Below are 21,397 nucleotides of genomic sequence, written 5' to 3' on the forward strand. Positions count from 1 at the left end.
AGATCTCTGAAGAAATTCATACTTCCTTTACAACCACATATAAATAGATTTGTCAGACTTAGCCCCTTGGCTGCTGGGGTCATTCCCCCGCCGTGCTGGGGGGAGGGGGACGTGCACAGCGCCCTGGTGCTCATGACGAGCTCAGCTCGTCATGAGCCACGGTGATCGTGTGCTCATGACGAGCTCAGCTCGTCATGACCACACCCGTTTCATTAGAACGCTCGCACAGCAGGGGAATTTGCCCAGCGTGCGAGCGTTCTAACGTTCATAACAAGCTCAGCTCATCATGAGCACACGAGAACCGTGGCTCATGACGAGCTGAGCTCGTCATGAGCGTGGGAGGGGTTAAAGTACCTTTGGCATGTAGCACGGCACTGTTGTTGCCAATTATCTAATGATATCCATGACTCAGGGTAGGAGCACAATCCTGTGCATGTTTTAAACTATATTTTTTGTGGCTCATATACTTTCAATAAATGGTAAGCTATTTCTTAATATGCTGTGTTTTTCTGAGGTTGCATCAGGCAATGGCTAGGTTACAGCCCTTGAAGTACATTTATTTTCTTATGCCAGACCCAGGCCTCTTCTCACCTGACCTGTTGTCTCCGGTGATGTCTTCGTCGGCTTCTTCTGTTGTAGCTTCTGGAAGAGGTCTGTGAAATCAATAATTAGTTATTTTCTTTGTTTTAAATTCTAATTGTATGCCATTGATCTGAAGAATTACTAATTGGCTCCTAAATGTTACTTTTTCTCCACAATTGCTAATGTTGTATAGGCTTTGTTCACAGTGCCTTGTTTGAATGGTCAAAAGGCACAACTTTAATGTGTTACAGATCCTCAGCTTTCTACTATGAACCTCTGACTTTACCTGGGAAACTCCTCATCCTGCCACTCTTCCTTCAGCTCCATGTCATGGACCTGGAATCGGTCCGCTCCGGGATCAAGGGGATCTTGCACTTCGAAGATCTTCAGATTCCTGGAATTCCAAGATGCAAATAGAGGCGTGAGAAAGGCTCATGCATTTTAACCTTGAAAACTACATAGCTTTTGTATGTCCTATGCTGTGTAAAATTAATGAGGTTTATATTTCACACATTTGTGCACTGTGTTAACAGAGCAAACACAAAGAGATGATGGACGAAGCGTTGAAACTTTTCAGACACCCACCCTCAGTCACAGATCTGGGTTGAATCCATCATCGATCTTTAGCTCACTAAGTCACCCCAGTTCAGACCCAGCCATATGCAAATCAGTCTTGACCCTGTGCCTCATGTGAATAGTCCAGCCCAAACTGCCAAGCCAGGTCTTACTTGGACCGGAAACAAGCATCCTGGGACCGGTTTCGGGGTAATACCCCTCATCAGCCAGGCTAGCTTGAATTCAGTGGCAAAGTAAGCAAACAGTGTGTTAACAGGCCTGAATGATCCATTGTGATCCAGTTATGGAGGAGAATTTTAAATGACAGGAATGCTCACAGTGAAGGACGCAGAATTAATGAGCAGAGACAGACTTGGCTAGAAAGAAGTCTTAGGTCAGCGCCAGGCAGTAATCTGTCAAGGTGGTTTCCAGTTTCACCTCAGATAGTCTGTCTCTTTGAGTAGAGCCTCACCATGAAACTCTGGACAGAACTCCCTGGGTGAGTGTCAAAGGGATACAGAACAGGACTGTAAACCTGTGACAAGATGGCTGAAGCGTTGTCAGTCTTACCAATTGTCTCCAGCAGCATTTTTCGAATGGACTAGACAAAATGTCTTTTGCAGGGGGATACCTGAGCTTCATTGTAATGTTTGAAATGTTAATCATGGCAGTATAAGGCAACACATAACCAACAAGCATTATCAATGCAATAGGTGTTGCATCTGCGAACGTTTAAGCTATTGGCAATGTAAATGGCAATGCCTTTTATTTATGTGTTTTTTAAAGCAACACATTTTTAATGCTGACAGCTCAAATTCTCACAAATGTGAGACCACTCTAATGGTGGCCGAGCCCCTTTCTTTTGAGGCTGCTCGCCGTATGCAGGTTATAGCGAGCAGTGGCTAAAGAAGGGGGCGTGGCCAACATTAAAGTGAAAGCGCCTAAGTTGCACGTTCACCCAAAGTGAAAAAAAAAAAATTATATATATATATATATATATATATATATTTAAAAGCTTCTGTAGCTCGGCTACTAAAGTAAAAGCTGCCACACTGTGAAATAAGTAAATGAATAAGCGTGCCCCCTAAGGTGAAAGCAGCCCGCCCTGCTATTTAAATAAGATCAGCCACTATAGTTAAAGCAGGCCGCGCTATAATTTAAAAACAAATAAAATAAAAGCAGGTGGTCTGCTGCGATGTCGTGGGTGGAATAGGGGAAGATCATTGAAGAAAATAGTGCTCACCAACTTATAAAGCAGACTGTGTAACAATACAAGTAAAAAGTCCAGTCGTAATGGGAGGTTACAAATGCAGACAAGGCGGTACTAAGGAGGGACTACTAAGTCTATTCACAAATGACAATAAACTATTTTGCAAGGAAAGTAACAGAAGCCAATTGAAAAGATGAGCAGAGCTTCTATGCAGTATCACAATACAGCATGCCTTGCAGAGAAGGGCATGCGCTGCCGAGGCTCGACCTAAAAATAGGAAGTTTTTTCAACTTTTACTATAGTATATCCTTTTCCCATCTCACTTTAAAATATATGGCATGCATGCAGTGCTTTAAACAAAATATATTTACTCTCATATAATGATAAGAACCAATCGGTATCAGACTTGGCCTACATTTACAGAAAATACTCCTGGTGCCACTCCGCTGTTTGACATGCTCACAATGTTTCACGTTTAACTTAATTGTGAGACTATCTATCATTTTGGGGGTGCCACAATCAAATTATTTAATACAATGAGGGTAGGCTTTGGAAAGTTTAACTTCAGTCTCATAAAGAGACCAATACGTAAGCAGAATATGTACTGTTGTTCAATGGTACATAAATAGCCAGGTGAACCACAGAGTGGAGAGAGTCAGTAGAATGAGTACTCTCTGAAGATTAAAATGGTAGCTTTTTTTTTTAAACTAAGCAATGTATGTGGATGGTTGGCATAAACCACCAGTCATTATCTGTTATTTTCAATTGGTGTGGGGTGCTGGATGTGCAGTACCGGTTTTTTACCTTTTGAATGAACTGAAGTTAAAAATAAATACAAGTAAATATAAACTACTCAGAAAACACAACCAATGTTTATCATAAACACCCGGAACCACAAAGCTCATACCATTCAATATATGATTTATCAGCTGCATTTGACCCTGTACACCACCACAATCTACAGCAAAGACTCCAGGGTCTTGGAGGTCTTGAAATTGCTCTAAAATAGTTTGCTTCTTTTCTCACAGATAAAACGGGTAGTTTACCTACCACCTTTCACATCAGCTCTTCACACAGAACACTGTAGAGTCTGGCTAGACCAGAAGACCTCTACAGTTCAAAACTTGATGACTGCCTTTGTGCCATCCATTAATACATGGATGATAAGTAACCACAAAAAGCTCAATACAACAAAGATAGAGATCCTGACCAGCAGAAAAATGTCAAAAAAACCAGCCTACCGCCATGCGACCTGAAACACTTGAGGTCCTTCCTGCAACATCAAGAGAAGTTAGAAACCTAGGAGTAACCATAGATTCTGAGCGGCCCTTGATACTGCAAGTTAATAATGTCACACAGATTGCCTTACACACAATGAGAGCACTACGTTGCATCTTCCCATACCTTGGATACCAACACTGACTATGCCAACAGACTATACCTTGGCACACCCGCATTCTTAGTATGCAAATTACTTGTCCTAAATGCTGCTACAGGGCTTGTTCTCCACTTTCACCTAACAGAACACATGACTATAGTCCTGCAATCGCACCACTGTCTGCCTATAGCTACAAGGGCAATGTGCAAGGCACTCTACATTGTCCGCAGAGCCACCCAAGGGAAAGGAACACTGTACCTACAAGTTAAATTCAAGTAATACAACCAAAACAGTACACTGAGCTCTGAGGTTGTGCCACTTATCATACCACCTTACTATAAAAAATCCATAGGAGGCTCTGCTTTTTCAGTACAAGTTGCCAAGCTCTGGAACCGACTACCAGTGGGCAGTATCATAAGCATCCAAAAGAATATACACCTCAGAAAACAGTTGAAAACATAGCTATTCCCAACTACACCACCCCATATGCCGGCAACAAAGCCCAGAAAGACAGTAGCACCCTTAAACGCAACCTTCCGCTTACAACCCACAGATTGGAAACAAGACAACCAGCAAACTGTTTTCCATGTGCATGTGAGCTAAGAATGGCTGACCTTTGGTTCTCCGGGGCATTATATAGTTATGGACTTTCAATCTGATAAGGAATTCTCAGCCTGATTCATCATACTCCCGTTTTGCGAGCCCCTAATAGCGATTCATAGCGAATCGCTATTAAGGACTCGCAAAACGGGATTCATGTAGGAATATGCAAAAAAAATGCGATTCCTACTAATTCCTTATTTGCGATTAGCAAATTGCTAATCGCAAATAAGGAATAACTCCCCATTCATTCCTATGGGCCAAAAGGCCCATAGGAATGAATGGGGAGTATTCCTTATTTGCGATTAGCAATTAGCTAATCGCAAATAAGATAGCGATTGAAAGGGTGCCAGGGGTGTCCAAAGGACACCCTGTAGCACCCCTTAAATGCCAATATGAACAGGGGTTGCGCACACACGTGTGTGTGCAACATGCAACTCAGAAAAATGCTTTTAAAAGCATTTTTCTGAGATCGCTATTTACCACGAGGTTTGACCTTGCGGTAAATAGCGGCCCGAAATTGCGATTTCACAATTTTTAAATGGATGATGAATTGCATTTAAGGAATCTCAAATAGAGATTCCTTAAATGTAATCCATCGCAAATTTGCGAAAACGCAATTACCGATTTTTGCATTTGGGATGATGAATCCCAAATGCAAAAATCTCACTCGCAAAGGGCCAGATTCTCAGAATCTGGCCCTTTGCGAGCCGAATTCAGCTTCATGAATTAGGCTGCATATCCGCAGATTCCTTACCACAGAATTATCCACAGGGTCAGACTGGATCCGGAAATTTTTCGTGAGCAGGACCCCTGCACACCAGTCGGTAGTATTGTTTGGTTTCGTGTAGCATCACCCGCACTGGAAGTGACATGCGCGGTGCCAATAAAGGTGCCATCCGAGCACGCTGACGTCAGTTCTTTTCTTTCCGCAACAGAAAGCGCCATTCTAGAGCATGCTACCCCCAGTTTATTTTTGACTGAGCTTTTTTCAAATTTTGTCGAAGTCATTTTGGAGAGACCTTCACCTGGTGTGGCAGGGCGGGCCACTAGGAAGGCCAGCTTCAAGGCCTGCAGCACCTGTAATAGACAATTGTCAGTGACAGACCCGCATCTTGTTTGCCTCTGGTTCCTAGAGCGCTGCCACGACACACAGACCTGCACTGATTGCTGCACCATGTACCCTAAAGTCTTAAGGGGGCGGTCCCTCAAGCTCCTTGACACCAGACATGTGAAGCTGCGACGTCTTGATCCCGGTCAAGAGGAAGGTCCTGGGATCGGTTGCAGAGGTCAAGATTCTTTTCTCACTCGAAGTCATCGGGCCACTCGGGTTAAGTCCCACAAAAAAGAAGAAAAACAAGAAGTCGAAGTGGTCTTCAACTTTGCCCCCCCTGTCGTGGTCTTCAGACGAGATGAGGGAGCATTGTCATTCGAAGGCAGTCTCCACGGTTGAGCCTGGGCCACCTTCGTGCCTCCCCCAGTTTCCGGGAACCGGAGCAACCCCCGCTAAACTTTAAGTATTTTGTGAGGCCATTTGCCTCATATTTGTGTGTCCCATTCCTGTTGGTGTGCATTCGGACCAGGTGGGTTCGGGAGGGGCCCCTACTGGTTCCACTCTGGTGGCTCTGCCCCTGGTCACTTGTGGGGCCCCTTAGATCCACAGATGATCTGGACCAGTGCTAGTCGAACCATCTCGACCTTCCCTGGCACCTGTACGAGGCCGATGCTCCAGGCACTGGCGAAGCCATCCCCACTCTGATCCCCGACTCCGACACTGAGCCAGAGGGGCGGTATCTAACGCCAACTCCCACGCAGACTGGAGCCAGGCCAAAGCCAAAGCCCTATTCCTATAGGCTAGAACTCGGGGAGGATTGAGAGGGGCCGCTGGACCCTGAAGAATACCAGCCAGTAGATACCAACGTAGACTGGTGTGAGGACTTAGCGGAGGCCAGTGAACTGGACACTTCTCCAGATACTGACAGGCTTTCTCCCCCTACTATGGGTACAGGAGGGAGCGTCATTTGCAATGGTGGTGAGAAGGGCAGCTGGGGTCCTGGACCTTAGACTACCCTCACTGGCAGTAAAGACGAATGTCTTGACAGAAGTACTTCAGTCAGGAGTGACCCCCCTCAGAACTGCTTCTCCTATTTAATGAAGCCCTTACAGACGTCCTGCTTGGGACTTGGTCCAACCTCAGCACAGGGGCTCCTGTGAACAGGATAAATGCTCACTGTCACCATCCCATCTCAGGGGACCCCAATTTCCTTACACTACAACCTATCCCGGACAGCTTGGTAGTTTTAGACTCCACTTCCTGTGTGAATCCTGGTGCATTCCCTACCACCCCACCGGATAGGGAATCCAAGAGGCTGAACACCTTAAGCAAGAAGATATTTTCTTTCACCAGCCTGGCACTATGGTCCGTGAACACCACATACCTTTGATGCCATTGCTCCCGTGCTCTATGGGATCCTGTTGTGCAGGTGCTGCCCATATTTCCGGAGAAGTCCTGAACCATATTTTCCCAATCTGTTGATGACGGATGAGATGCAGCTAAGTTCACAATCAGATGTGGACTGGATACCACCGGCTCTCTAAGCATAATGGTTTCCTTGTTGGTGTCCATATGGCACCATGCCTGGCTGAGAACAAATAACTTTTCATGGGATGTCCAAGCATCACTTATGGACATGCACTTTGATGGCTCCAGTCTCTTCGGAGACAAGGTGGACTCAGCACTAGAGTGCTTCAAGGACAGTAGGGCTATGGCCAGGTCCTTGCACCTTTCCATGGACCGTCACCAACCCCAGCCACCTTCTACTCCTTTCATGGCCGTGGAAGGGTCTTCCAGCCACGTCTATACCCTCGCAGCCATCACAGCGTGCAACCTTCCCCACATCTGCATGGCAGAGGACGCCGTACACACAGACCTTGTGGGTCAGGCAGCCACAGGTCAGGCTAGTCCACCACCCCCTCCCTCCCGGCAGCAGCAATCTCCAAACCTTTATAGTTTTCCCCCTCACTATCATGGGCACCCAGTGGGAGGTAGTATATGCCATCGCCTACCCCACCGATGGGTTCTTCAAGTTTTCAAAAGTGGCTACTTCTTCCCCTTCATGACTACCCCTTCACCTATGCCACCTCCTTGTGACAGACTGACAGAGGACCATCTTACCTTGCTTTGCTAGGAAGTGCCGGCTCTCTTGGCTAACAGAGCCACAGAGAGGGTCTGATGCTAGACGTAGGTTGTGGTTGCTATTCTCCCTACTTTCTGGTGCCGAAGAATGATGGAGGCCTTTGTCCTATCCTGCATCTGCGCCTTATCCAGGTCTTCCTCAAGAAGGAGAAGTTCAAAATACTCACGCTCGCTCAAGTATTGTCTGCCCTGGATCCAGGAGACTGGATGGTAGCTTTGGGCTTGCAGGACAAATACTTCCACATTCCCATCCTGCATGCACATAGGTGTTACCTGTGGTTCAGGTTGGGCCACGAGCGCTTAGTTTGCAGTGCATGCTTTTGACCTTCCTAGTGCCGCTCTGGTGTTCACCAAGGTGAAGGTGGTGGTTGCAGCTCATCTGCAGAGATCTGGGGTGCCAGCCATTATCTATCTTGATGACTGGCTGTTAAAGGTGGGCTCACCCCAGGCTGTTGTTTCCCACCTCCAGACTATGGTGGCACTCTTGCATTTACTGGGGTTCACTACCAATGTGCTGAAGTCACCTTATTCCCTCTCAGACGCTCCCTTTTATCAGAGCTGTTCTGGACAAGGTGCAGTTTCGGGCCTATCCTCCCAAACAGCGAGCCTAGGATATTCAGGCTATGATACCGATGTTTCAGCCTCTATCCTGGATTTCTATGAAACTGACCTGAGGTTGTTGGGACTCATGGCCTCGTGCATTCTGCTTGTGACACATGCCCGCTGGCACATGCGGGGTCTGCAGTGAGACCTGAAGTTCCAGTGGGCGCAGAATCAGGGGAATCTCTCTGACATGGCCCAGATTTTGGCGAGAACTGCAAAGGACCTGCAGTGATGGATAACGAACTACGATTGGGTCAGCGGCAGACTCCCCTCCTTTCCTCAACTAGATCTCCCAGTGGTGACAGATGCGTCACTGCTGGGATGGAGTAGCCATCTGAGAGAGGGGGAGTGCAGTGTCTAAAGTCTCAGGCAGAACCCGGACTCCCCATCAACCTTCTGGAGCTCTGAGCAATCCGGCTGGCGTTAAAAGCCTTTCTAGCCTCCATCAATGGAAGGGTAGTACAAGTGTTCACTGACAACACCACCGCCATTTGGTACTGAAACAAGCAGGGCGGATGGGTTTATATACCCTTTGTCAAGAGGCCCTGTGTTTCTGGAAATGCCTTCCACACCACAGCATTTCTCTGGTGGTTCAAAACCTGGCTGGCTCTCTGAATGCCAGGGCAGACAAACTCAGACGAAGGTGCCTAGCGGGTCACAGATGGAGCCTCCATCCAGAGGTGGTGTAACGTCTCTTGCAGCCATTGGGAGAGCCTTCGTTAGTTCTGCTTGCCACTGCAGAGCATGTACAAAGTCAGCAGTTCTGCATGCTAGATTTTCCATGGGGCTCTCACTCAGAGACTCTTCATCTCGAGTGGAGCTCAGCCCTCCTGTACGCCTTTCCACTCCCATACCACTTCAGCCCAGAACTCTTAAGAAGATCAGGATTGACCGGGCCAAGTCATACTTGTGGCTCCGGACTGGGCTCAGAGAGCTTGGTCTCCCGAGCTGTTGAGCACGGCCATCAGTCTTCCAATCAGGCTGAACCTTCGTGAGGATCTTCTGTCACAGCAGCATGGGAGGGTTCTCCACCCAAACCTGTCAGTGCTCCACCTTCTTGCATAGGGATTGAGCTGTGATAGTTGACAGCTTTCGACCTTCCGCCCGAAGTCTACAATGTTATTTGGCAGCCAGGCTTCCCTCCACCAAGGCGGTATATGTCTGCCTTTTGGGGCAAGTTTGTGACATGGTGAGCCGAGGAACAAGCTTGACCCTCTTTCCGCTCCTCTCTCTCAGGTCCTTCTCTTTGTCCATTCCCTTGCCCAGAAGGGCTCTGCTCTAAGCAAATTAATGGGCTTTCTTTTGGCTATCTCAACCTTTCTGCGGGTGCCCAACCAGACATCCCTCTTCCAATCCCCTATTATACTTAGGCTCTTGAAAGGTTTGCAACATCTGTTTCCTCCTTCCCCAGTCATCATGCCTCAGTGGGATCTTAATCTAGTCCTGACATTCTTGATGTGCACTCCTTTTTAGCCCTTGCACAACTGTCCTCTCAAGCTCCTTACCATCAAGACAGCCTTCCAGGTGGCAATAACATCTGCCCAGAGGGTCAGTGAGTTTCAGGCTTTGTCATCTAAGCCTCTATACCTAATCATTTACCAAGACAAGTTGGGTCTTTGCACTAGTTTCCTTTCTGCTGAAATGTTTTACTCCTTTTCATGGTGGCCAGTCTATCACCCTGTCTACTTTTTATGCTCTGTTAAATCCTTTTAAGGATGAGGAACGACTCCCCCGACTGGACCAAAAAAAGAGTGTTGTTGTTCTACCTTGACCGAACACAAGAGTTCCAGGTGGACGGCCAACTCTTCATGGGGAATGTTGAAGCAAAGAAGGGAAATGCCGTGCAGAAGTGGACCATCTGCCAAAGGATCGTGCTCTGCATTAAGATCTGCTATGCATTGGCTGACTGCGACCACTGCATTAGCACGCAAAGTAACGGTCTTGGATATCTGCCAGCCAGCAACGTGAGCTTCCCTGAACACATTCACAAAGCACTACTGCCTGGGCAGTCAGGTCCGTCGGAAGAGGCACTTTGCTCATTCGGGCCTGCAGGACTTTCTAGTATCAATCAATTTTGCAGACCCATCTCGGGAGGGTATTGCTTGGGTTCCTTTCTAAGGTAAGGAATCTGCAGCTTTAAGTCTCTATCAGATAAACAAGTTACTTAACTTTGGCAATGCCTTATCTGGTAGAGAATCGGTCTAGCTGCAGATTCATCAATGACCCATCCATCTTCCCTGCTCTCTGAACTAATTTCTAGAGACAGGGCTGTCCCCCTTTTAGGGCCCTAGTTTTCCACACCAGTGGTCAGTGCTCTTTGTGGCTCCGCGTTCCTGACTTGAAAAGTCATGAAAAGAAATTGATGTTACCGGGCTGGGGTGGCGCTTAGGTAAGCGCCCCGCACGTCACTACCGCCGTGGATTACAACGCCGAGCGGAGCTGAATGAATCCCCCCACTGGTGCGCAGGAGTACTGCTCAGAAAAGTTTCCAGATCTAGTCTGGGGATAATTATAAGGTAAGTAATCTGTGGCTAGATAGAGCCTATACCAGATAAGGCATTGCCGAAGGTAAATAACTTTTTGGGGTGGGTGGAAGGGGAGGGGTAGAGACTTTATTGTTAATACAAGCCAAGCTTGGTACAGAAAGGTCAGTGCAATACAGCTGAGTAGACAGTCACAATACAATGTCACACAGTGTGCCTCACAGGCATGCCACAGAATAAACTGCAAAAACAGTTGATGGACAGAATGCAGAACAATGTCATACATTCACCCCAGTACAGATTTCTGGGCCTAAATCCGTCATATTTTTTGCTCACCATGCCATTCCAGTTTGAACCCAGCCATATGCAAATCAGTCTTGACCCTGTGCCTCATGGTAACAGTCCAGCCTGAACTGCCAAGCCAGGTCCTCCCTGGACTGGAAAGAAGCATCCTAGGACCGGTTTCAGGGTTCAACAGTTGATGGACAGAATGCAGAACAATGTCATACATTCACCCCAGTACAGAGATCTGGGCCTAAATCCATCATTTTTAGGTCTCGCGACCTATCGATGCGCGCAAGCGCATCGAGCGGAGCGAGAATTCATGTCGGCAAAACACAAGTCAAACCAAGGGCTTTCAGCCCTGCGGTTTTCTTGCAGTTCGCGTGTATCACGTGAGCAAACATGCACGCGCATCGCATGCAAGCCCAGCCTCTCGCATTCCCAGGCTCTCCCGCCCCCATCCGGCATCAGGCACTCCTCCCACACCTCTGTTCATTTCTACTCCCCCTCCCCAGCCAGCTTCCCCCAGGCCCCTGCTGCTTCACACCCTCATTGCCGCTTGGCCCCCTCCCATGCCCGCCGTGTCGGATTTCTCCTCTCCCCTCCCCTTCTCTGCCTTGTTTTTTTTAATGCCTTACTCTCCTCTGTCCTGCCAAACCTATTTCCTTTTTTCCCATAAACAAACTCACTCTCTTGCTACACCTCGCTTTTTCCTGCATTCTGCCCATGTTTTCCTCTCATCCTCTTCAGTCCCTTTCTGCCCTCTATCAAGCCGACTCCCGCATTCACTCCTCTCCGTTGACCCATGCTCCTCCTCTCTCGTCCTCAACTTACCCATAGGATCAGTATTGTTAAACATCTGAGAAATGCTGCTGTCCGTATGTCATGACTACAGTAGCCCGGCAGAGACACGTGTGTATTTCCAACCTATTCTTGAATTGCCAATGCTTGTTAGAATGTATTGTGACTACGAAGGGTGTGCTACAATGTGCTTTCAGAAACTACTGTTTTATAGCGCTGTAGGGCTTTGTCATTTTCGTTTTGGCACTAATTTGGCTTTTTTTTTCTAAATGCCACGTTGCCCACTTCATTGGTCGCTATGCGTATATATTTAATATGCATGGGTGCCACGGCGCCCACTTTCATCATTAACAACAACCCTCACACCTCCAACACAGCATGGACGCACACAGCAGCGTTGTCACTTTGAATCCCTTGTTAAAGTTGTTTGCTTTTCCTCTCTTGCTTTGCATTAAGAGCCTTCCCCCCTCCCCACTCGTCGCTAACACAACCTTTCCCTTAATGAGGCGGCAATGCCTTTTCAATACTCACTCCTCCTCCGCAGCATTTGCTGCTCTGCCCGACCTCCTCCCTCCACCCCCAGAGTTCTCCCCGCTCCGCCATGGCACAAATCCGCCTTCACTTTGTAAGTTCACATATTGTTAATTAATCACACTTTTTTAATCAGTTCACTTGCATTTCTGTATAGTGTCTTTGGTTGTGCGTGTCTGTGTCTGATGCTTATTGGTTTGCGTGTGTGAGAGACTGTGTACACGCGTGTGTGAGAGACTGTGTGCACACGTGTGTGTCTGTGTTTGGGGTGAGCCTCACTCTTGTTACTTGTTTGATATGTTCCTTAACGGTCACCATCCTTACCTCTGCCCGCATTCACCCTTGAAAGACTCCTGTTGCTAAGTGACAACTGGCACTGCCCGCATTTTCACCTTCTGCCTTGAAATAGGGAAGAAACCATTTGCAGTTGTAGGCAGCCGAGCTCTGTATTTCTGATGCAGAAATGATTGTTTCTCAGCCGGCTATTAAAAAAGTTAAAGCCTGCACATCTCCGCCGAATTCAGGAGCTCATAATGGGCAAGATCATAAAATGGGCGAGATTATAAATCTCGGTCTATTGTCCCTTCTCCGATTTGCATATTTGCATATATGCTACATGGGGATAAATGAAATAGGGAATTTCACTGGTCCTGGTGGCAGCACCTTAGGGGAAACTATTGTTAATGAATGACCCCAGGACTCGTGTTTGTTAATGTTGGCACACTTGTCTGAGGTGTAGGTAAGTTAACAACATTGTGAATACTTCTCTGTGGCGCTACTTAGCTCGGTTCCTTCATTCGGCAGCTCATTTCGCTGACCTTGAGAATGAGGCTTGAAAGACCCCAAAAGGACATCTGAAGAAATAGGACTGGCTAAATCACACACTGTAAGCTCCGCTATTGCTAATTATGTGGGCTGTGGTTAGGAAATAACGGCAACAATGCCCTTTGAATCGGGCGTTTATCACCAGCCGCGTCTGGCAAGCAGAATTATGTAGTGTTTGGTAGGTCTCCACACACAACATGTATCTTGTTTTATCTTGGAATCATCATGCGTTAACTTGAGATTAGTTGTTTTTTAAAAATGTGCTTCTTAGACACGTTGGCAACTGAAGCACTATTCTAGAAATTGCAGTGTTTGCTGCTCATGTTGTGACGTTTGCTTTGCCTGTAATGCAGGATATTATTATAAAAAGAATGCAGGCCCTTAGAAGCAAAGCTTTTATAATGCAATTTGACCCTGATGTAATCATCAGGTGGGTTATTATTTTGTTCAACTGCATCAAGGGTTAAAAAAAAAGCACTTATAATACGTGCTCAATTGAGAGCTTGTCGGTCTATGTCAGTCTATGTGGCTTTTTAATATGCTAACGTGTGTAGGCCCTTCTTATTCTCTAGTTTTATCATTATTTCCTTTTACGTTTAACAATGTACATATGTATACACTGCACCACGTTTTCTGTTCGAGACAATGCTAAAATCTAAAACAAAACATTTTGATCACGGTTTACATATAAATGTTGTTTTTTTCTAATGTATTCACATTTAATTTCTTCTGAATTTTGCAATGCAATAGGTCTCGTATTTTTTATTTTCATGTTGGGTTAAGTCTTCACAAGGACGTCAGGCTTAGCAGGAACCCGTGCCCCCTCTAACATAGCAAAGGCCGCATCTGTGGTTTCTAGAAATGGGTTCCATGTATAGGATTCATTGTCTGACTTCAGCATGCACCTTCTCACAACCCCTTCGAGCACTGTTATCTTAACATTTGTGTTTCTCTATCTTACGATGTCTGCCTGCCACTATTTACTTGGTACCCTCACACCTCCTCACCCTCACACACCCTCAAACCCTCTCACGCCCTCACACACCCTCACTCACCCTCACACCCTCACTCACATTCACCCCTCACACACCCTCACTCACCTCCACCCCTCACACACCCTCACTCACCTTCACCCCTCACACACCCTCACCCCCACACACCTTCACCCACCCTCACTCACCCCCTCACCCACCCTCACTCACCCTCACACATCCTCACACCCTCACCCTCTCACACCCTCACCCTCTCACACCCTTACCCGCCCTCACTCACCTTCACCCCTCACACACCCTCACAGCCCCTCACCCACATTCACACCCCCTCACCCTCACACCCTCACACCCTCAACACCTCATCCTCACACACCTGCACCACCCTAACAACCCTCACCCCTCACACCCTCACTCACCATCACACCCCCTCACACACCCTCACTCACCATCACACCCCCTGACACACCCTCTCACCTCACACACCCTTTCACACTAAGATATATACATCTAAGTCACGTAAATACAAAACATGTGGCATTACAAATGCTATAAGTGTCACATTTGCTAAAGTTAAAAGTATTGGCATTGTAAATCACTAAACATAAATATAAAATGTCATTTACAAAAACCAATAGCTCCAACTTTCCTACTGCGAGACCTATTGGCAACGCCAGTGCTTGTTTCTTGACTGGGGCTGAGTGCTTGCAATGTTCAACACTCCGTTCATCATTCCCTTTGGTTTTACAGAATAAACTTAAGCAGGAGCGTTTCCAACTGTCCTTGGACCATGGCCTGGACTGACATGGGTTTTGTGGGCACCCCCTTGCCTGGTGCACCAGGTGCTTCAGGCCCATTTAATAGTCAACGCCCTTTGCCCAACCATCTAGGGAAGGTGCCTCACAGCGTGTGCACGCTTTTCAATATCTTGTTTGGCTATTAGAATTCCCAGCCAGAGCAGCGCCCTTTTACATCTGTTGGCCCCCACATCTTCCACAATGTGCAGTAAAATCAGTTTCGGCTCTCTGGGGATCCTTCAACCCATCACAGTCTCCAGAGTCCCCAACACCCTCTCCCAAAAAAGCAATAGAGCTAAACAGCTCTAGGAAGTCGGAGCAGTCGGGACGACGCTCCTCTGCCCCAAAGGAGGAACGGAACAGAGGCAGTCAGTCAGTCAGTTCTCTCTCTCTCTCTCTCTCTCTCTCTCTCTCTCTCTCTCCCTGGTGCTATGTAAAGCGCTCTGATACCAGATTCGGGTCAAGTTCACGCTATATTAAACTCTGTAAAAAAAATTAAAAAGCTGCAAGCACACCAAAAAACATAAAACTGTATCTGTCTCTCACACCTCATTATCCACCACACTGCAACGTGCTGCATTCCGTATCATCATAATGGCACGGGGGAGGTCTTCTATCACAAAATTGAATCACTTACCATACAGGATCACAAAACATAGACAATACCCTTCTAACTACACACCCTACATGGCACAGCTTGCTACACATGTAGGTAGCACTTAAGTGCCCCATGTAGGGGTGGTAAATGCTATAAAAATGCTGGAATACAATTAAGGTTACCAGTTTTCTGTTTTTACTGATTTTCACAGATAAATACAGACAGAAACCAATGTGTTTCCTGTTTGTATCTATCTTTAAAAGCAGAAAAATACTGAAAATGGTGCTTCTTGCGAGTTACACGCATTCTGTCTTTCATGAATTCCAGGCCAATAGCTGAGCAGATAGACAGCATGGGGTGTTAAAAAACAGGATGAGATTTCTTTATATACAAGCATATGTTAACGTATATATGAAGTACAATGGTAATATTTACCTGTGGGTGTAATGTTTTGTTTTTTTCATGGCTTCATTTGCTAAAACGCAACAGGCATCCAAGTACGAGTGCATATTCATCAGTTAAATAAATGTGGAACTGTACCATTTTACGACTCTGGTTACTCTCAAAATCAAAATAAATATGGATAAATACAAATAAGATTGCCAAAAATACATATGGATTAATACAGATGGAAATGTTAAAAATATTAATACCACAGAAGCAGGAGCCCAAAATACAATTGATTGATTGATTGATTGATTGATTGTGGGTTTCTAATGCGCTAGAATCGACTCCCGAAGGAGTATCTCTGCGCAGTAGACCGCTGGGGAACCCGTCCTGGCTTTCCCTGTGAGATGGTCCCTACTGGGTATCTCCAAGGTGAAACTAGGCATCCCCGGCGTATGTGGGGGGCCGTTGTGGAGATGAGGCAAGCTAATGCCCAGAGTTGCCGAGTGTGATCCCTGGTTAGAGTAGGCACCGAGGTGAGAATTATCGAGTCCGCTGACCCTGGTCCACGACCCTGCCGCGTCGGGAATTGAACCCTGGTCCCAGGCCGTCCTCTGCTCCCGGGTCTGCCGCCTCTAACCAGTGAGCCACACCACTATTCTAAGCCAATACAGAACAATACTAATGCTTGCCTGATAGGTCTACATTAAAACGTATGGAACTAGGATCTGTAGCCACCCGTCCCAAATTACTGCCCTTTTGAAAATCGACCCATTCTTAATGCCGTACTAGCACATTAATAGATATAACTGCCCTTCATTCCAACATAAAGGGGCAGCACCGGGATTGGGTGCAAGTATTTTTTCCATTCCATCCCGTTATTCAGTTTTAAGACATACTTTTGCACACCTGCTATTTCTCTATGTACATTTCACCAGGTAACTTCTGAGTGAAATGTACATACGAAAAGCTGGTTGGAAGAGAGGCAGAGATCGAATGTGATAACTCACACTCATTCCAAGCGGGAACCTGGGGTGGTGCAGTAATTTTGCCTTTGGGGAAATCTTCAAGGTTCAGCAATGGATTTTGCTGGGCGGAACATTGACGCACATTAATTCTGAGCCATTTAAAAGGATTTCCCCAAGCCTCATTCGAAGGTGTGGAGAGCGTGATTCCAAAACAAAATTGCAAGTAATGCAAATATTACTTATAGGAATACCCTAGTCTAGTTTGCATTGGGAGAAGAAGTCCAAAAGAGGCAAAACATGCTGCATTTGTGTGTGCAGGCGCCCAAAGAGCATGCTGTTCTTCGTTCTGACCTTCCCTAACTTGGAATCAACTGGTAATACCAATGGGGGAAATACTGGAACGATGTGGCATCGGTATTTCCCAGGGCGTTATTACTAAGGGAGGCAGTATCCTGGCAGTTAAAAGGGTGCATACGTGCTGCTCAAATCACCCACTCCCATTCTTCCTCATTTAGCATGATTGAACTAATTTGACAGCATCGCTGCCTTGCAAATGTTGGCATATACATTACTATGCTGTCTCTGATTACCACCTCTCTTTTCTTTAGGCGAATCTACTAGACAGAACAGCTATCTGGTTGCAAGACCTATTGTGGGTATATTGAGAGCTTACCAGGGCTTAAATCAGTACTTGCTTACCATTGGTTGGCTTTATTGTCATTTGTTTGCTTCTTATTCGATGGCTTTCCATGTTGCTAGTGTTTGTCTCTTCCTTAAAGCACAGCCTTTTTACCATCTCCCTGATTGTTTTTTTTTTCATTCCACTGATGATGTTAGTGAACTACTTTTTTTTTATTTAGCTTATGAACTCCAGGAGAGTGCATGTGTTTTCCAACTGGCTCCCTCCTGTGCTTCTCACCACATCTCACACTCTCTTTATTGCACTCTCATCCATATGCTCCATCCCGCCCTGTGCTTGATTTTGCAGTATCTACTTATTTCCCCCCGGCGATGGTGTTCTTCTTTCACCCATGCGCTTTTTCACTCCCACCCATTTTCCCTGTTGCTCTTGCACCTATTCTTTTCCCACACCTGCTCTTCACATTGCCATCTCTCATCCACGATGTTTTCCCTTGTTTGATTCCCAAATCCAACTCTCTGTGTTGCTGCCGCGCCAGCACGCTGTGCTGCTTTGGTTTATGTTGCTTTCACCTCCAGCCTGCTCTCCCTCCTGGTTTGCTATCTCCAGCCACTGGCCCTCCATCCTTTTCTATTTCCACACAAGTCCTCTGCTGCATACATTTTTTTTTTAAAAGGCCTCTGATAGAGACATCTAGCCACAGATTCCTTACCTTTGAACTTCCAAGCGTCAGGCTGGATCTGAAAGATTTTTCTTAGCAGTACCCCTGCGCGCAGGTAGGTGGCATCAGTCGATTCCACGTGACGTCGTCAGTGTCTTCTTCATCGTCATTGTGACGTCCGCGTTTTTAATATAACGCCACTCTGGCGCACTGACGTGAGTTATTTTCTTTACGCGCCAGCCAATGCCGATCCATTAATGAATTAATGAAAGCTACCCCTTGTCATTGTTTGACAGACTTTTTTTAAAAACATCTGTTGGCTCCTTTGGGTGTGTAGGAAACATGTTGAGTAAAAAGATGTCGGGGTTCAAGCGTATGGCGCCTTTCACCGTGCAATGTCGGTCACGGACCCCCACTTAGTGTGTCTCTGGTGCCTGGAGTGTGACCACAACTCGAAGTCGCGCACCGACTGCCGGGCCATGGCGCCAAAGGCTTTGAAGGAGCGGTCCCTAGAGCAGTTCTTGGACCAGCAACTGGCACTGCGGAGTTCGCCTCGTCGGTCTCGATCCCAGTCCAGGTCTCGCTTGAAAAGAAGGTCCAAGCACTGTTCCGGTGAATTGAAGTCCTCTTCATCGAAGTCGTTGAAATCAGGTAAGAGGCACCACAAGAAATCAAATTGTGCTTCGACTTCACCCCGCCCGTCTCACAATGTGGCAGAGGAACCTGGGTTTTCGAGGACCCGCTCCGCAGATCGGATGCCTGGGTCGGCTCCCCTTTTCCCAGCCTTTCTGAGTCCAGGAGCGACCCCTGCCCAGTTTGAAGAGTTTTATGACTTTATGTAAGCCGTATTTGGGCATTCTGAACCCTGATGGTGTGCCATCGAGCCCCTCAAGCTCAGGAAATGGAGGAGTCCGCGTGTGTTCTGCGCCTGCAGCTCCAGCCCCAGTGCCACAGCCTTTGATTGGGCCCAGGTCCGGACCGGCACTGGTCGCACCTCCACAGTAACCTTCCTCTGTGCCACGTCCATCGCCGAGGTTCTCAGAGTCACCGATGCTCACTGGTGGCGCCTCTCCAATCCTCATATCCGACGACATGAAGCCGGTCGGACGTCCCCTGACGGCGAGAGCGGGGCAGACGGAGTCGTATGGCACCATGTAATTCAACCGGCCCCATTCTGAAGGGTTAGGGATTGATGAGGAGGATTGGGAGGGGGAGCAGGATCCCTTAGAAATCCAGCATTCACAAGAGATGGACTGGAGTGAGGAACTGAGTGATGCCATAGATTTGGATACCTCCCCAGACTCTGGAATGCTGTCTCCACCTACCCTGGCTATGGAGTAGGGGGCATCATGTGCCATGGTGATGTGTAGGGCTGCGGAGGTCCTGGACCTGCATCTCCCTATGGTGGCAGTCTAGACTAAAATCTTGAAGAGGTCCTGCAGCCTGGGGTCTCCAGCTCGGAACCCTTGCTGCCTTTCAATGAGGCCTTAACGGACGTCCTCCTGGGTACCTGGTCCAAACCAAACACATGGGCTCCTGTGAATAGGACGATTGCCCGCCGCCATTGCCCTGAACCGGGTGACCCACTTTTTCTCACCACCCACCTGTTATGGCAGAGTTTTTGGCTCTATTTAGCAGTGATATAGATCTTAGTCTTGCTCACATCTAGGATAGGTATTCTTAGCCTGTGTTGGCCCTTTTAAGCCCTTTCTTCCAGACCTAGAAGAGGATAGCTGCTTAATATGATGATAGATCCTTTATTCTTGACTTTAACCTGTCTATTGCCTATTGGCTTTGACATACTAGACACATTGGTATGGTTTATGTAGGTATTCTGGCAGAGCTAAGGGGCATTTCATCCCTTTCAGGCCTACAGGCCTAGAGCTAGAGGGACTCCATCTTGATGAAGCTGAGAGGCTTTTCAGGGCAAAGGTAAAGTTTATAGTTAAGGCTGTTGTTCGCTTGGAGAGAACCGGCTCAGGCTGGCCCTTATCGAAGGAATGTATTTTTCTCCACTCCGAAGACACAACTTCAGGCTGGCCAGCTGGGAACGTGTCCTTGGTACCGGGAGGTACAAGAATTTGGTGGGCGGCAGGTTACTGGCCGTAACTTTCCATGAAAGGACAAGCTTCCATATTAGTGAGCTACAGGAGAGGAGGAGTGGTCAGTTCAGCTTGGAGGTCAGTTCAGCGTGGTGTTCATTCCAGCTTGTGTGTAGTTCAGCCTGGAGCTCAGAACAGCTTGGAGCTCAGAACAGCTGGGAGCTCAGTTCAGCTTGGAGCTCAGAACAGCTTGGAGAGAGAGAGAGAGTATATCTGCTGGAGCTGCAGAATAGAGTGCAGTTCTTGAATGGAGAAAGAAGGCAGACGATTGCTGAAGATGAGGAGAGAGAGAGCAGTGCAGAGGGCATCAAAGAAGGCTGTCAGCTGGAGCAACTGAACCAGAGGCGTGGTGATGTGGTGAAGGAGGGAGAGACAGAGAGAGCCCTAATCCCACCAGAGGCAGAGAGAGCCCTGATCCCACCAGAGGCAGAGAGAGATAAATCTTCCTTCTAATAGGTGAGGTAGTCTGAACTAGTTACACTTACACTTTAATCTTGTTCTTATTCCCTAAGCTATTGTATTGCTAATCTTTTCTCTTTCAGCGGTGTGTTCTATCTATAGTCTTTGTCAGTTACAGATCTGTGTAAGTGTTTATATTGTTCTAATAAAACCCCCAGTTTGTAGCAAACTGTAAAGTGCCTTATATTCTTGTTCAATCCAGGTAAATGTATCTCCTAGGTGGTTATTATTTCTCATGAATGGATGAGTAACCCCAATCAGGTAAGTGGTGATCACATAAATAGGGAGCGAGTGGACCTATGATGCCAAGAATAAGAGGTACATTATATTAATTGGCTAACTCCTAATATTGTAGTAGCAAGCCCTTAGTGAATAGGGAGAGAGACTTCCCAACATATAACTGAAGGTGTTCATAGGAATGTGGTCGTCGTTGATATGCGGCGTTAGTGAGAACGTTGGGGGGGATTACCAACGCGGATACCCACAGGATTGTGGCTTGCATAAGTGAGAGCGTCAAGAAGGATACTGGCGTGTAGATCTACCGGATTGTGGATCGTTTGGAAAGGAGAGCATTGGGTTCTGCAGGCCCATGTGTAGACGCACCGGATTGTGTGTCATATCTGCCCTAGGGTAGACCGGTCTGGGTCGGGGTGGCCGCGAGACCAACTGATGTGAATATAAGTGTGGTGTAGGGTATGGATATCCTTAGTTATCAGTGAGTATTCTTAGTATCCCTATAGATTTAGTGGT

General features: G+C 47.0%; 1 protein-coding gene across 4 annotated transcripts in view; it reads right to left on the reverse strand.

The window, feature by feature from the left end:
* Positions 1 to 21,397, reverse strand: part of BNIPL (BCL2 interacting protein like) — a 221,152-nt gene that overhangs the window by 163,418 nt on the left and 36,337 nt on the right. For 2 of the 4 annotated variants that reach the window (XM_086947437.1, XM_086947438.1), the window contains exons 2-3: positions 869 to 976; positions 592 to 653 (exon numbers count right to left, since the gene is read on the reverse strand). In XM_086947437.1, the coding sequence (XP_086803563.1) occupies positions 592 to 653; positions 869 to 976 (170 nt within the window). The remainder of the gene's footprint in view (positions 1 to 591; positions 654 to 868; positions 977 to 21,397) is intronic. The other 2 variants (XM_086947440.1, XM_086947439.1) reach the window with 1 other exon arrangement.

Source organism: Lissotriton vulgaris, chromosome 12 (assembly GCF_964263255.1).
Source record: "Lissotriton vulgaris chromosome 12, aLisVul1.2, whole genome shotgun sequence".
Classification (NCBI taxonomy): domain Eukaryota; kingdom Metazoa; phylum Chordata; class Amphibia; order Caudata; family Salamandridae; genus Lissotriton; species Lissotriton vulgaris.